The following is a 15395-nucleotide window of genomic DNA, read 5'->3' as shown; positions in this document are numbered from 1 at the left end:
ACAAAACAAAAGAAACTGGCCGAACTTTTAAAAAATAAAAGAGAAATAGAAAAACAAAGAAAAAAAAAAGAAAAAGAAAAAGAAAAAGCATCTTTGGTGTAAATAATCAGACTCTCTCCTCTCCTTGAACGCTACAATCGGAAGAAACATTTATGTCCCATTTGTAAATGCTCTTGAACTTGTGAGCAAGTAGAGATATGTAGGAATGAGTCAGTTGCCCCTTTGAGAATCTCCTGCCAACCGCCACAAGTTATTATTTCGAGATAAATCCCCCGTTTTTAAAAAATGTATTGCTTGCTGAGTTGTTTTTCATTTTTATTCGATCCGTGTCTCTTATCACCACCTCGGTCCCCGCTGACTCTGAGCGGTTTACAGATATTAAAAGAGTAAGAAGGCACGGACAGAGGGAAACATATTGCAAGCGACACCAAATGATCAAATGAATGCAGCTATCCTCCTCGACTTACAACGATTCGTTTAGGGACCATTCGACCAGAGGTGGGTTTCAGAAGGTTCTGACCAGTTCTGGAGAACCGGTAGTGGAAATTTTGAGTAGTTTGGAGAACCGGTAATAAAAATTCTGACTGGCCTCGCCCCCATCTATTCTCTGCCTCCCAAGTCTCAGCTGATCGGGAGGAAATGGGGATTTTGCAGTAACCTTCCCCTGAATTGGGGAGGGAATGGAGATTTTACAGTATCCTTCCCCTGTCATGCCCACCAATTAACTCTTTTTAATTGTCTAATTTTAATTTGTTTTTAAAAACAGAGGTTTTTAATTAGTATGGGCCAAATTTATTTAATACGTTTTAAATTGTTTTTTTAAATTTTGTACTGTGTGTGTTTTATCTTGGCTGTTCACCGCCCTGAGTCCTTCGGGAGTAGGGCGGTATATAAATCTAAATAAACTGAAAACTGAAACTGAAACCAAGCTATGCCACGCCCACCAAGCCACACCCACCGAAAGTAAAAAAATTTGAAACCCACCAATGCATTCGATGTTATAACGGCACTGAAAAAAGTGACTTAGGACCAGTTTTTCAAACTTTACGACCACTCGCGGGTCACATGATTAAAATTCGGACGCTTGGCCACTGATTCGTTTTTATGACGGTCGCAGTGTCCTGGGGTCACGTGATCGCCTTTTGCGACTTTCCGACAAGCAAAGTCAACGGGGAAGCCGGATTCACTTAACAACCGGGTTACTGACTTAACAACGGCAGTGATCCACTTAACAACTGTGGCAAGAAAGGTCGTAAACGGGGCAAAACTCACTTAACAACTGTCTTCCTTAGCGAAAGAAATGTTGGGCTCCGTTGTCGTCGTAAGTCGAGGACTATCTTTATGGCCACATAAACATACACAAACATGCACGAACACACTGACAACTGTTCTCCTGCACTCAAGAGTCTTTTAGAGAAGCCATCATTTCACTAATTTCCCCAAATCCATGACTGTGGACGTGGCTATGTAGGCATATGCAAAACAAATTTATTTATATGTCTATTTATCTGTCATGTTTATGTAGTGTCCGTTGGGGGGCGGTGACCCTTTGAGAGCTGCATGCAACGAAATTTCATTTTAATGGATGCCGATGAGTGTACATTTAAAGTGACAATAAAGTTAATTCTAAGTCAAAAGTCTAATTTCGGAAGGGGATCGTATCCACCTTTCGGGAGATCCATTCGTAACTTAACACGGTTGCTAAGGTTATAAATTGAGGACAGCAGGTAGTTCTTGGCTTACGACCACAATTGATGAATCAGATCTTATTGGATAAATCATATATTATTTATAGATATATAGGAAGTAACAGAAAAGGTGAGCGATTGGCTAGATGGATTCTCAATTCGTTAGCTTGAAGCGCCCCCTAGTGGCCATGAGATGCAGCTCTTGCAAATGCAGTGCCTGACTTACAAGATCAGAATTGAGCTGGAAGGGACCTTGGAGGTCTTCTAGTCCAGCCCCCTGCTCAAGCAGGAGATACCATTTCAGACAAGTGTCTGTCCAGCCTTTTCTTAAAATTTTCCAGTGATGGAGCACCCACAACTTCTGGAGGCGGGCAGTTCCACTGGTTAATTGCCCTCACTGTTAGGAAGTTTCTTCTTAATTCTAGGTTGCTTCTCTCCTTGATTAGTTTCCATCCATTGTTTCTTGTCCTGTCCTCTTGTGCTTTGGAGAATAGGTGGATCCCCTCCTCTTTGGGGCAGCCCCTCAAATACTGGAAGACTCCTCTCATGTCCCCCCTACCCAAATCCTTCTTTTCTCTAGAATGGACAAAGCAGTGGTGGGTTTCAAAATTTTTTGCAACCGGTTCTGTGGGTGTGGCTTGGTGGGTGTGGCAAGGCTTGGTGGGTGTGGCTTGGTGGGCGTGACAGGGGAAGGATCAGGGGTGGGTTCTGAATTTTTTTACTACCGGTTCTGTGGGCGTGGCTTATTTTGTGGGTGTGGCTTGGAGGTCATGTGACTAGGTGGGCGTGGCTAGCTGGTCAGAGTCATTTCTGGAAGGTCCTCGCACTTACGACCAGTCCTCGCACTTACACTCTGACTCATTTGTTTGCTTTTAACACTGATCAGCTGTAGGGGGGCCCTTTGAAGCTCCCCGGCAAGAGTTTAAACAGTTTTTTTTCCCTCTAGTCATCAGCTGGGACTCAGGAGGCCGCAATAGATTGGGGGTGGGGCCAAATAAAAGGTAAAAATAATGTGGGAGGGCGGGGGGGGGAGAACCGATTCGGTGACGTCATATCGTCACCGCTACCGGCTCGGCCGAACCGGACCGAACCAGGAGGAACCCACCACTGGGAAGGATACTGTATAATCTCCATTCCCTCCCCAATCCAGGGGAAGGTTACTGCAAAAATCCCCATTTCCTCCCGATCAGCTGGGATTTGGGAGGCAGAGAATAGATGGGGGGGTGGAGCCAGTCAGAATTTTTACTACCGGTTCGCCAAACTACTCAAAATTTCCACTACCGGTTCTGCAGAACTAGTTAGAACCTGCCGAAACCCACCTCTGATGCCCTCCTTTCACCAGTCGCCACCGTTTCCCCTTCTTTAGCGGCTCTGGCCCTAGCAATGCTTCCTCCCCCACCACCGCCTCTTTGTTCGGGCTGCTTGCCTTCCGTGGCGGTTGGTCCAGAGTCCAGAAGGCAAGCTGACTGGAGTTTTCGGCAGCTCGAGCCAACCACCGCTGCTGGAAAGTGACTGGCAAAGAAGCCTCTTTGACAGCCGCTATGTGGCTGTGGCAGCTGGCCGCAGGCTGCCGAAAAGTACCGGAGGTCGCGGAAAAAGCTGCTGCCGTCACCGCCATATTCTTCGTGCCTGCGCATCCCATTGGACTTGCAAGGCAATGGGATGTGCGGGCACAAAGAACATGGCGGTGACGAACATAGCGGGCTAGGCGAATGATCAGCAACCGGGGGACCGGTTCGGGGGCGTGGCCAGCTGGCCATCGCTACCGGTTCGGCGACCTTGGCCAAATTTCCACCAACGGTTTGCGCAAACCAGTGCGAACCGGCTGAATACCACCTCTGGGCCAAACCCAAATCCTGCAGCCGTTCTTCCTATTTTAGTCTCCAGGCCTTTAATCTTATTTGCTCTTCTTTGCACTTTTTACAAAGCCTCAACATCGTTTGTTCAAAGTTACAGGGACATTGGAAAAAAAAAAAGACTTACGACTGGTCCTCGCACTTATGACCATTACGACATCCCCGTGGCCACAAATCTGGGTGCTTGGCGACCAATGTGTATTTATGATCATTGCAGCGTCCAGAGGTCACCTTATCGTCATCTGCGAGCTTCTGACAAGCAAACTCAATTGGGAAAACCAGATTCATTTTAACAACTGCCTAATTCACTTTGACCCCCCCACCCCTAATCTCTTCCAGCTTTGGGGTAGGACGTTAGAGCAATCTAGATTCATCAATATCCTCTCCTGCGCGAGCTGCACTGGCTCCCGGTGATCTTCCGGGTGCACTTCAAGGTTTTGGTTACCACCTTTAGAGCGCTCCATGGCTTACGACCTGGTTAGTTACGGGACTGCCTACTACCACAAACAGCCTCCCACTGTCCGGTACGCTCTCACAGAGAGGGGCTCCTCCGGGTGCTGTCGGCGGCCCCCAGGGGGAGGGCCTTCTCTGTGGGGGCACCCACTATCTGGAACGAGCTCCCCCCGGAGATACGGAGGATCCCGGATCTGCGCACTTTCCGCCGTGCTCTTAAGACCCTCCTATTCCAGCAAGCCGGCCTGGTCTAATTTTCTCCCCTTTCTTTTTAATTTTTTAAACTGAAATTTTAATTTGTTTTAAATTATGGGGTTTTTAATTGTCTTGGGCTAAATTATTTAATTTGGTTTTAAATTGTTTCTAACTTTTGTATTTATGTATTTTATTCTGTGCCTGTTCACTGCCCTGAGTCCTTCGGGAGTAGGGCGGTATATAAATTTAATAAAACAAACAAACAAACAAACAAACAATATCCGAGTTGCCATTTTTTGTGGCATATGCTGGCTAGGGGAATTCTGGGAGTTGAAGTCCACACACCTCTTCAAGTCGCCAAGGTTGGGACGCCCTGCATTAAGGCAATCAAACTTATAAATTAAATAAAGTAACGAATCAAGCCAAATCAATTCCAAAACAAAACACCGCTGCCCAGAAATGCAGGAAAACTACCTCTTGGCTGCCCTCTAGTGCTCATCAGGGTGTTTACGGCCCAGACCCAGATCTGCAGCAGTGGTGGGATCCTCCGGTTCGGTGATCGCGCGATTTGCACCCCCACGCGCGGTTTGGAGAAATCTTCACTTCCTGGTTTCTTCGGAGGAGTAACACAGCTGATTCGAGCAGCAATCCGCTCAACCGCGCGAATCAGCTGAGAAGATGAAGGTAGGAAAATAGCACGGGGCGGGTGAGCCCATTTGATTGTCCGGACGAACCGGTTCGCTCCCAGCTGATCGTTGGAGCTACTGGTTCGCCTGAACCTGTCTGAACTGGTAGAATTCCACCCCTGATCTGCAGGAAAGATTCCACTTATATTTTCTTAAATTTTATTTTATTATTTTATTTTAATACCGCCTTCCTCCTCTTGTTTTCCCCACAACAACAATTCTATGAGGTGGGTTGGGTTGAGAGAGAGAGGGAATGGCCCAAAGTCACCCAGGAGATTTTCATGCCTAAGGCGGGATGAGAATTTAAGGAGGGACTAGAACTCACAGTCTCCTGGTGATTGGCCCAAAGTCACCCAGCCATCTTTCATGACTAAGGCGGGACTAGAACTCACCGTCTCCTGGTGATTGGCCCAAAGTCACCCAGCCATCTTTCATGACTAAGGCGGGACTAGAACTCACTGTCTCCTGGTGATTGGCCCAAAGTCACCCAGCCATCTTTCATGACTAAGGCGGGACTAGAACTTACCATCTCCTGGTGATTGGCCCAAAGTCACCCAGCCATCTTTCATGACTAAGGCGGGACTAGAACTTACCATCTCCTGGTGATTGGCCCAAAGTCACCCAGCCATCTTTCATGACTAAGGCGGGACTAGAACTCACAGTCTCCTGGTGATTGGCCCAAAGTCACCTAGCCATCTTTCATGACTAAGGCGGGACTAGAACTCACAGTCTCCTGGTGATTGGCCCAAAGTCACCCAGCCATTTTTCATGCCTAAGGCGGGACTAGAATTCACAGTCTCCTGGTGATTGGCCCAAAGTCACCCAGCCATTTTTCATGCCTAAGGCGGGACTAGAATTCACAGTCTCCTGGTGATTGGCCCAAAGTCACCCAGCCATCTTTCATGCCTAAGGCAGGCAGATGTTCTCATCCTCATGATTGGCTTTATAAAATTTGGTAACATCAATCAATCAGAATAGAGCTGTAAGGGATCTAAGGGGTCTTCTAGTCCAGCCCCCGGCTCAAGCACTAGACCCTAAACCATTTAAGACCAGTGGCTTGTCCAGTCTTAAAAACCTCCAGTGATGAAACACCCACGACTTCTGGAGGCTAGAAGTTGCACTGGTTAATTGTCCTCACTGTTAGGAAGTTTCTCTTTAATTCCAGGTTGCTTCTCTCTTTGATTAGTTTCCATCCGTTGCTTCTTGTCCTGCCCTCTGATGCTTTGGAGAATAGCTTGACTGCTTCTTCTCTGTGACAGCCCCTCAAATACTACTATTGTTGTGACCTAGGCTTCCTGAGTCATTAAAACACACGAGTAGCCCCAAAAACCTCTTTTATTGCAACAGCTGGGAATTACGTTCATTCACAGCTGAGTCCCAATTAATTGCAAAACGTCCTTCGGGATAATCGCCCACCTTTATCTCCCTTGACACTCTGGCAAAGACCTACTTGGCAAAGCCACACGGATTCAAGAATCAAACAGGAATCAGAATTAACAACGTTGCTTTCCTGCAAAGGGCCCACGTGCCTTTGCTCCTCTTTTAAGCCTTATGGGAGGGGCCAATCATCTCCAGGCCTTACTCCTGAGTCGTCCCTTTTGTTTTAACTATTTGTGCCTTCTGGCAGCTCTGTGCAAGCAGGCTCCTCGTGTTCCTCTGCCTCTCTGATATCCGATTCTGGATGTTCTGGAGTCTGCGCATTGCTCCCAGATGGCCCTGGCCCCATCTCTGCCTCCGACGCAGAGCCCTCGTCCAGGCCTTCCCCAGACTCCAGGACTGGCCCATGGTCCTCCCCAGCCTCCTCACTGTCCAACTCCGCTGCCAGCTCCGCCAGGCTACTGGCGGGACCACAACAATTATCACCATCATGATTTATATAAAAGCACAGGAAGCTTTTCATTCCAGAGGCAAAGAGGCGCTTTAATTTTAATTTTTGTTATCTCCAGGCTGCCATGATGCAAGGCGTTTAATCTAGCAGCTCCTTAGACCATCAACCTTCTCTTGCGTCATTCGAGACGTCACAAACTAACCCGAGTTCACACAACGGGGAACCCCGTCCCTGTTTAAAAAAATGGAGCCAAACCGTTCACACTACCAGCCAAACCAAGTTAAGAAATCAATTCATGATTTATGAGGGTTATGAGCGCAGGGGTTTTTCCAAATAAAAATTGGACAACCCTTTGCCTAGGATCAGGGGTGGGTTCTAAATTTTTTTACTACCGGTTCTGTGGGCGTGGCTTATTTTGTGGGTGTGGCTTGGAGGTCATGTGACTAGGTGGGCGTGGCTAGCTGGTCAGAGTCATTTCTGGAATGTCCTCGCACTTACGACCAGTCCTCGCACTTACGACCCAACTCATTTGTTTGCTTTTAACACTGATCAGCTGTAGGGGCGGCCCTTTGAAGCCCCCCCCCCGGCAAGAGTTTAAACAGGTTTTTTCCCTCTAGTCATCAGCTGGGACTCAGGAGGCAGCAATAGATTGGGGGTGGGACCAAATAAAAGGTAAGAATAACGTGGGGGGTGGGTGGGAGGGGGGGAGAACTGGTTCGGTGACGTCATATCGTCACTGCTACCGGCTCGGCCGAACCGGACTGAACCGGGAATAACCCACCACTGCCTAGGATGGTATATAAGGACTCCTGCTTTGAATAGGGGTTGGACAAGGGGTGAAATGTTCCCGGTTCGGACCGGATCGACCGATCCGGTAGTGATGGAGGCGGGTGGTTCGGAGAACCGGTAGCAAAAATCCCTGCCCCCCCCCTCATGCCCAGCTGAGCCGCGCGATCATCAGAGGCTTTTTTTTTTACTTTTAAAAGCATTTTTTCTACAACCTCTTCGGCCGAAAAAATGCTTTTAAAAGTAAAAAAAAAGCCTCTGATGATCGCGCGGCTCAGCTGGGATCGTCAGAGGCTTTTAAAAGCATTTTTTCTACAACTTCTTCAACCAAAGAGGCTGTAGGATTAAAAAATGCCTTTAAAAGCCTCTGGCGATCCCAGCTGAGCCGCACGATCATCAGAGGCTGTTTTTTTTACTTTTAAAAGCATTTTTTCTACAACCTCTTCGGCCGAAAAAAAAGCTTTTAAAAGTAAAAAAAAAGCCTCTGATGATCGTGCGGCTCAGCTGGGATCGTCAGAGGCTTTTAAAAGCATTTTTTCTACAACTTCTTCAACCGAAGAGGCTGTAGGATTAAAAAATGCCTTTAAAAGCCTCTGGCGATCCCAGCTGAGCCGCGCGATCATCAGAGGCTTTTTTTTTTACTTTTAAAAGCATTTTTTCTACAACCTCTTCGGCCGAAAAAATGCTTTTAAAAGTAAAAAAAAAGCCTCTGATGATCGCGCGGCTCAGCTGGGATCGTCAGAGGTTTTTAAAAGCATTTTTTCTACAACTTCTTCAACCAAAGAGGCTGTAGGATTAAAAAATGCCTTTAAAAGCCTCTGGCGATCCCAGCTGACTTGCCCGATCGTCAGAGGCTTCTAAAAGCATTTTTTTCTGCAACCTCTTAAGATTGTAAAAAAAAATGATTTTAAAGGTTTTTTTTTTTTTAAAAAGTTGGCCACGCCCACCCAGTCATATTACCCCCTCCCCACCAAGCCACGCCCACAGAACTGGTAGTAACAAATTCTAGATGATAATAGCCTGACTAGATGGCTCAATGGCTAAGACACTGAGCTTGTCGATCAGAAAGGTTGGCAGTTCGGCGGTTCAAATCCCTAGTACAGGTCTCCTGCGTGAGCAGGGGGTTGGACTAGATCACCTCCAAGGTCCCTTCCAACTCTGTTACCGTTAGAAGACCTCCAAAGCAGGGATGAAATCCAGCAGGTTCCAACAGGTTCTGGAGAACCGGTAGCGGATATTTTGAGTAGTTCAGAGAACCGGCAAATACCACCTCCGGTTGGCCCCAGAGTGGGGTGGGAATGGGGATTTTGCACTATCCTTCACTCAGGAGGGGAGGGAATGGAGATTTTGCAATATCCTTCCCCCAGGAGGGGAGGGAATGGAGATTTTGCAGTATCCTTCCCCTGCCACGCCAACAAGCCACGCCCACGGAACCGGTAGGGAAAAAATTTGGATTTCACCCCTGCTCCAAAGTCCCTTCCCATCCTATGGTCCTATGATTCTATAAACTCTCCATGAAATAAAAGACCTGTGTTTTCCCAGACCAAAAGTCATAATAGAAAAAAATAATAATAACATAGATTAAACAAACAGAAAGTGCAGAGAAAGAGCAACTAAGACGATTAAAGGCCTGGAGACTAAAACGTACGAAGAACGAATTGGGTTTGTCTAGTCTAGAGAAAGGAAGGACCAGGGATGACATGATAGCAGTCTTCCAATATCTCAGGGGCTGCCCCAAAGAAGAGGGAGTCAAGCTATTCTCCAAAGCACCTGAAGGCAGGACAAGAAGCAACGGGTGGAAACTCATCAAGGAGAGAAGCAACCTGAATTAAGGAGAAATTTCCTAACAGCGAAGACAATTGGGATGACTTGCTTCCAAGAGGTTGTGTGAGTGCTTCATCCCTGGAGGTTTTTAAGAAGAGGCTGGACAGTTCCTTGTCTGTGTAGGATCTCCTGTTTGAGCAGGGGGCTGGACTAGATGACCTCCAAGGTCCCTTCCAGCAGCTCTATCCTAATTCTGATTCAAACCAAGTTTGGGATCCTGAGATTGGGTATGTGTTAGCCAGAAAGGAGACAAACCCAGATATACTGTTAAAGCTTTGATTTAAAAAAAAAAAATAATGGTTTGGGCTCAACATGCCAAATCCTTTGTTCACTCTTGCGGGGGGGTTTTTTCCCCCTTACTCTTTCTCTCTCTTCCCCCCTCCCCTTCTTCCCCCTTTCTCTCTCTCTCTCTCTCTCTCTGCTGGACTACATTTCCCAACATCCCTCTGCAGCTGCGCAGACAGGAAAGCTTGTGAGTTCAACAGCTCCCAACAGCTTTGTTAATTCCAGAGAAGGGAGGGGAGAGGAGGGGGGGTGTGAGGAATTAGTAGGCAGGCCCTTTCTTCCTTCCCAAACGCCCGCCCAGGAGCTCCTGGAGGGGGTCAGAAGCTTTGGGAATCCTCCACCACCACCCCAACCCGGAAGCTCGCTCCCTTTCCAGGCCAGCTCTGGAAGATGGAAGACCAAAAGGTAAGGATGCTTTAAGGCAGGGATGCAGCAGTTGCTGGACCAGGAGGGTATCGGATGGCAGGGCTAATGGATCCAAGCTGTCCCCATAGGGAGGAAGAGGGAGGTGTCTGTCTGGGCTTGTCTGTCTGTCTGTCTGGGTCGGTCCCTGAGCGTCCTGCAGCCAGGGCTGCTCTGCAGCTGGTTCTCCACCCATCTCCAGCCTGGACTCTCCATCTCTGCTTTGTCATTGCTGGACTTGTCTTTTTAGAACCACCGTCCATCCGGCAAGGGAGGGGGAGGGTTGGGGGAGGAGAAAGGCCGAGGAGCATGGGTTTCCCTGCTCTCTTTGCAAAGGGTCATTCGAGAGGATGCCTATTTTGGGAGGGAAGGGTGCATTTGGAGGGTTAGGGTTAGACTGGGAGACCTTCCTGCACCCTCCGGAAAATTAAATTAAGCTCCTAGTCCTCGTGGTTTTTGAAGAACGTTTTGGTGGAAAGCAGAATAAGCCAACCTGAGATGGGGTTGTGTTTTTCCCTGGGTGGATGGGATTGCTGAGGTTCTGGAAGGAAAGGTGGGGTCGGGATCTTAAATCCTCCACCCCACCCGCAGCCACACCTTGGAAAGTTAACCTAGCTCTCCGATCGGATTGCAGCGGCCGGTGATGACCTCTCCCCACAAATTTAAAAGGAAACTCCTTTCATGCAGAAATCCTGTTGAGCAGGGATACAGATGAACAGAGTTGGAAGGGACCTTGGAGGTCATCTAGTCCAACCCCCCAGCCCCCACCCAAGCAGGAAGACCCTACACCATTTATGACAGCTGGTAGCCCAATCTCTTCTTGAAAGCTTTCAATGATGAAGCTCCCACAACTTCCAAAGGCAACTTCTGTTCCATGGATTGATTGTTCTCACTGTCGGAAAATTCCTCTTTATTTCTAGGTTGAATCTCTCCTTGGTCAGTTTCCATCCGTTATTCCTTGTCTGGCCTTCAGGTGCTTTGGAAAATAACTTGCCCCCCCTCCTCTCTGTGGCAGCCCCTCAAATATTGGAAGATGCTCTCCTGTCTCCCCTGGTCCTTCTCTTCACTAGACTAGCCATGCCCGGTTCCTGTAACCGTTCTTCGTATGTTTTAGCCTCCAGTCCCCTCATTATCCTGGTTGCTCTTCTCTGCACTCTTTCCAGAGTCTCCACATCTTTTTTATAGTGGGGTGTCCAAAATTGGATGCAGTACTCTAGGTGTGGTCTTACTAAGGCTTTTTAGAGGGGTATTAGTACCTCCCTTGATCTTGATTGTATCCCTCTCTTAATGCAATTTAGGATTGCATTGGCTTTTTTGGCTGCCGCTGCACACGGCTGTCTCATATTTAACTGGTTGTCCACTAAGACTCCAAGATCCCTCTCTTGGAGCCTTGAGCTCCAAGGGAGTGGCTTGAGCCGCTACATTTCTAAATGCAAGCATGGAATTTTAAAAGTCTTGCAGGTTTCTGCTCTTAAACTTCATCCAGTAGTCCGACATAGTCCAGGTAAGAACCGAGCTGGTCTGGAAAGACTCAGAAAGAGAAACCCTTTAGTGAAATAACTGGGTTTGTAGTCCCTATTTTTTCAGCCTTGTTTGAAACGCTGGAAAAAAGCTTCGGCTAGCCCTGCCTCAGCACGGCCTATTCTTCTTTCCATCCGTGCTATGATTAAAGCCATGAGGACTAGAATCTTAATGTTGTTTTTTGGGGGGGGGCAGGATGCAGACGGTTCTGACGCGGTATGTAGGAAGATGTCTTTCTCAGATTCTGCACAATTGGTTGGTATGGATAGTCTTCTGTCAAGTCAGCCCACAATGCCCATCATTGCCACGGTCTGGGAGTGATTGGAACTGTAGTCCTTTGGAGCTGGGAGGGACCAATTCTTTTCTTCGAAGGTGTTTTCATGAGGGAAAACACTACAGGAGCATAAGAAAAAATTCCTTCCCTTCCCTTTCCCCCTTTCCCTTCCCTTCCCTTCCCCTCCCCTTTCTCTTTCCTTTCCTCTCCCTTCCCTCCCCTCCCCCTTTCCCTTCCCTTCCCCTCCCCTCCCCTCCCCCTTTCCAATCCTTTCCTTCACTCTTTCCTTTCCTCACCTTCATTTTCCTTCACTTCCCCTTCCCCTTTCTCTTTCCTTTCCCTTCCCTCTCCTCCCTTTCCTTTTCTTTCTTTTCTTTTCCTTCCCCTCCCCTCCCTCTTTCCCTTCCCTTCCCTTCCCCTCCCATCCCCTCTCCCTTTCCTTTCCTTTCCTTTCCTTCACTCTTTCCTTTCCTTACCTTCACTTTCCTTCACTTCCCCTTCCCCTTTCTCTTTCCTTTCCCTTCCCTTCCCTCCCTTTCCTTTCCTTTTCTTCCCTTCTCCTCCCCTCCCTCTTTCCCTTCCCTTCCCCTCCCCCTTTCCCTTTCCTTCCCTTTCCTTCACTCTTTCCTTCCCTTCCCTTCCCTTTTCTATTTCTCTTCTCTTCTGTTCTATATTCTCTTCCCTTCTCTTCCCTTCTCTTCCCTTCTCTTCCCTTCTCTTCCCTTCCCCTCCCTTCCCTTCTCTTCCCTTCCCTTCCCTTCCATTTCTATTTTCACTTCTCTTCTGTCTATGTCTATGTCTTTCCTTTCCTTACCTTACCTTAGCCAAAACTGATATGGACTCTGAATTTTGGAAAACAGCAGAGCAAGAAAGAGGAAATATCTTTCTCTTTCCTTTCTCTTTCCTTTTCCTTCCCTCCCTCCCCTCCCCTCCCCCCTTTCCCTTCCCTTTCCTTTCCTTCAGTTTCCTTCACTTCCCCTTCCCCTTTCTCTTTCCTTTCCCTCCCCTCCCCTTCCTTTTCTTTCCCTTTCCTTTCCTTCCCCTTCCCCTTCCCTTTCCTTTCCTTCAGTTTCCTTCACTTCCCCTTCCCCTTTCTCTTCCCTTTCCTTTCCTTCCCTTCCCTCTTTCCCTTTCCTTTCCTTTCCTTTCCTTTCCTTTACTTTACTTTACTTTACTTTACTTTCTTTTCCTTTCCTTTCCTTCACTCTTTCCTTTCCTTACCTTACCTTAGCCAAAACTGATATGGACTCTGAATTTTGGAAAACAGTAAAGCAAGAAAGAGGAAATCCAAATTGAGTGGACTAAGTGATCTGGGATAATCATTATCTTTCAGCCTGTCCTACCTCACAGGGATGTTGTGTTAAGGTTAAAAGGCCAAAAAGCCCCGTGTGAGGCTGCTCAGCTCTCAGAGGAAATATGGCGTTTGCTAATCTTAAAAACTAGAGATAAATTCTTGAGATGAGAAAGATTGGCCATTCTCAATTCCCGAAGTGCAAAGTGGCAGGAATTTTTTTTTAAATATAAAATGAGACCCAGTGTTGCAGATGCAAATTATGCACAGAGGAGAAGAAAAAGCACTCTGCACGCTGTCAGAGACATCCTTCCCCAGACTTAACAATTGTTGATAAGAATGACAAAAAAGTCTGGGTAGCGATAGCAAGTGTGGCAGTACCAGGAGACAGCAGAAGAGAAGGAAAATCACAAAATACAAGATCTGCAAATAGAAATAGAATGGCTTCCCGCCGAAAAAGCCAATGCAGACCTCGGGTGCATTGTCAGAGAGATTGAATCAAGTTCACTTGGAGTGTTGGAACTGCTGGAGGGAAGCAACCTAGAACTAAGGAGAAAATTCCTGACAGTGAGAACAATTAACCAGTGGAACCGCTTGCCACCAGAAGTTGTGAATGCTCCAACACTGGAAGTTTTTAAGAAGAGGTCGGATAACCATTTGTCTGAAGTGGGTGAAGGGTTTCATGCCTAAGCAGGGGGTTGGACTAGAAGACCTCCAAGTCCCCTTCCAACTCTTTTCTTCTCTTCTCTTCTCTTCTCTTCTCTTCTCTTCTCTTCTCTTCTCTTCTCTTCTCTTCTCTTCTCTTCTCTTCTATACTATTCTATTCTACTATTCTATTCTATTCTATTCTATTCTATTCTATTCTATTCTATTCTATTCTATTCTATTCTATTCCATCCCCGATCCCCGATCCCCCATATCCTATCCTATCCTATCCTACCCTACACTACCCTATCCTACCCTACCCTACCCTACCTTACCCTACCCTATCCTACCCTATGCTACCCTATCCTACCCTACCCTACCCTACCCTACCCTATCCTACCCTACCTTACCCAACCTTACCCTACCCTACGCTACCCTATCCTACCCTACCCTATCCTACCCTACCCTACCCTATCCTACCCTACCCTACCCTACCCTACCCTACCTTACCCTACCTTACCCTACCTTACCCTACCTTACCCTACCCTACCTTACCCTACCCTACCCTACCCTACCCTATCCTATCCTACCCTACCCTATCCTACCCTACCCTATCCTGCCCTACCCTATCCTACTCTACCCTACCCTACCCTACCTTACCCTACCTTACCCTACCCTACCCTACCCTACCCTACCCTACCCTACCCTACCCTACCCTACCCTATCCTACCCTACCCTATCCTACCCTATCCTGCCCTACCCTATCCTACTCTACCCTACCCTACCCTACCTTACCCTACCTTACCCTACCCTACCCTACCCTACCCTACCCTACCCTACCCTACCCTATCCTATCCTACCCTACCCTATCCTACCCTACCCTATCCTGCCCTACCCTATCCTACTCTACCCTACCCTACCCTACCTTACCCTACCTTACCCTACCCTACCCTACCCTACCCTATCCTACCTTACCTTACCCTATCCTATCCTAGCCCTTCCTTTCCACACCATTCAGTCAGAGCTGCTTGGATGGGAAGCGAAACATCTTCAGAGAAAAACCAGAAAGTCCAGTTGCCTCCTGAAAAAAAGCACCTTTGGGACAGCCATGACCTGGATGACTGAGAAAAAACAAAACAAAACCCCACCCTACCCAGAACTGCCTATATACTCAGATGCTACTTGAATAGCTCTTAAGTCCTTGGTTAGGGCTTGAACTGTTCAGTTTTTACCAGTCCCAGGCTATGAATCGAAGATTAAATAAATAAATAAATAAATAAATAAATAAATAAATAAATAAAGTGTAGTAATAATAATAATGTGTACTCGGCACACTGGGTGCTGTGCCTAAAGACTTAGGGAAGCACTTAAGAACAATTGGCGCTGACAAGATCACCATTGATCACCTGAAGAAGGCCACCTTACTGGGATCTGCTCGCATAATCCGCCGATACCTCACGCAGTCCTAAACGCTTGGGAAGTGTTCGACTAGTGATTTGGGATACGAAATCCAGCATGGTCATCTCGTTTGCTGTGTATACTGTCATAAAATAATAATGATGATGATGATGATGATAATAATGCTACTCGGAACATCGTACATCTTAAGAAGGTACTTGGTTGATACCAGTGGTGGGTTGCTACCGGTTCGCCCCAGTTCG

At 47.4% G+C, this 15395-nt stretch overlaps 1 protein-coding gene across 3 annotated transcripts in view; it reads left to right on the top strand.

The window, feature by feature from the left end:
- The first annotated feature begins 9805 nt into the window (after window positions 1-9805).
- Window positions 9806-15395, top strand: part of FSD1 (fibronectin type III and SPRY domain containing 1) — a 31995-nt gene continuing 26405 nt past the window's right edge. The window contains exon 1 of one of the 3 annotated variants that reach the window (XM_060681617.2): window positions 9806-10006. In XM_060681617.2, the coding sequence (XP_060537600.1) occupies window positions 9992-10006 (15 nt within the window). In that variant the 5' untranslated portion in view covers window positions 9806-9991. Of the gene's footprint in view, window positions 10008-15395 lie in introns of all 3 variants that reach the window. The other 2 variants (XM_087893632.1, XM_087893631.1) reach the window with 2 other exon arrangements.

This window comes from Pantherophis guttatus, chromosome 1 (assembly GCF_059756535.1).
Source record: "Pantherophis guttatus breed Tessera chromosome 1, ASM5975653v1, whole genome shotgun sequence".
Taxonomy (NCBI): Eukaryota; Metazoa; Chordata; class Lepidosauria; order Squamata; family Colubridae; genus Pantherophis; species Pantherophis guttatus.
The sequence above is the reverse complement of the archived record's forward strand: the minus strand, read 5'-3'. Positions and strand labels throughout refer to the sequence as shown.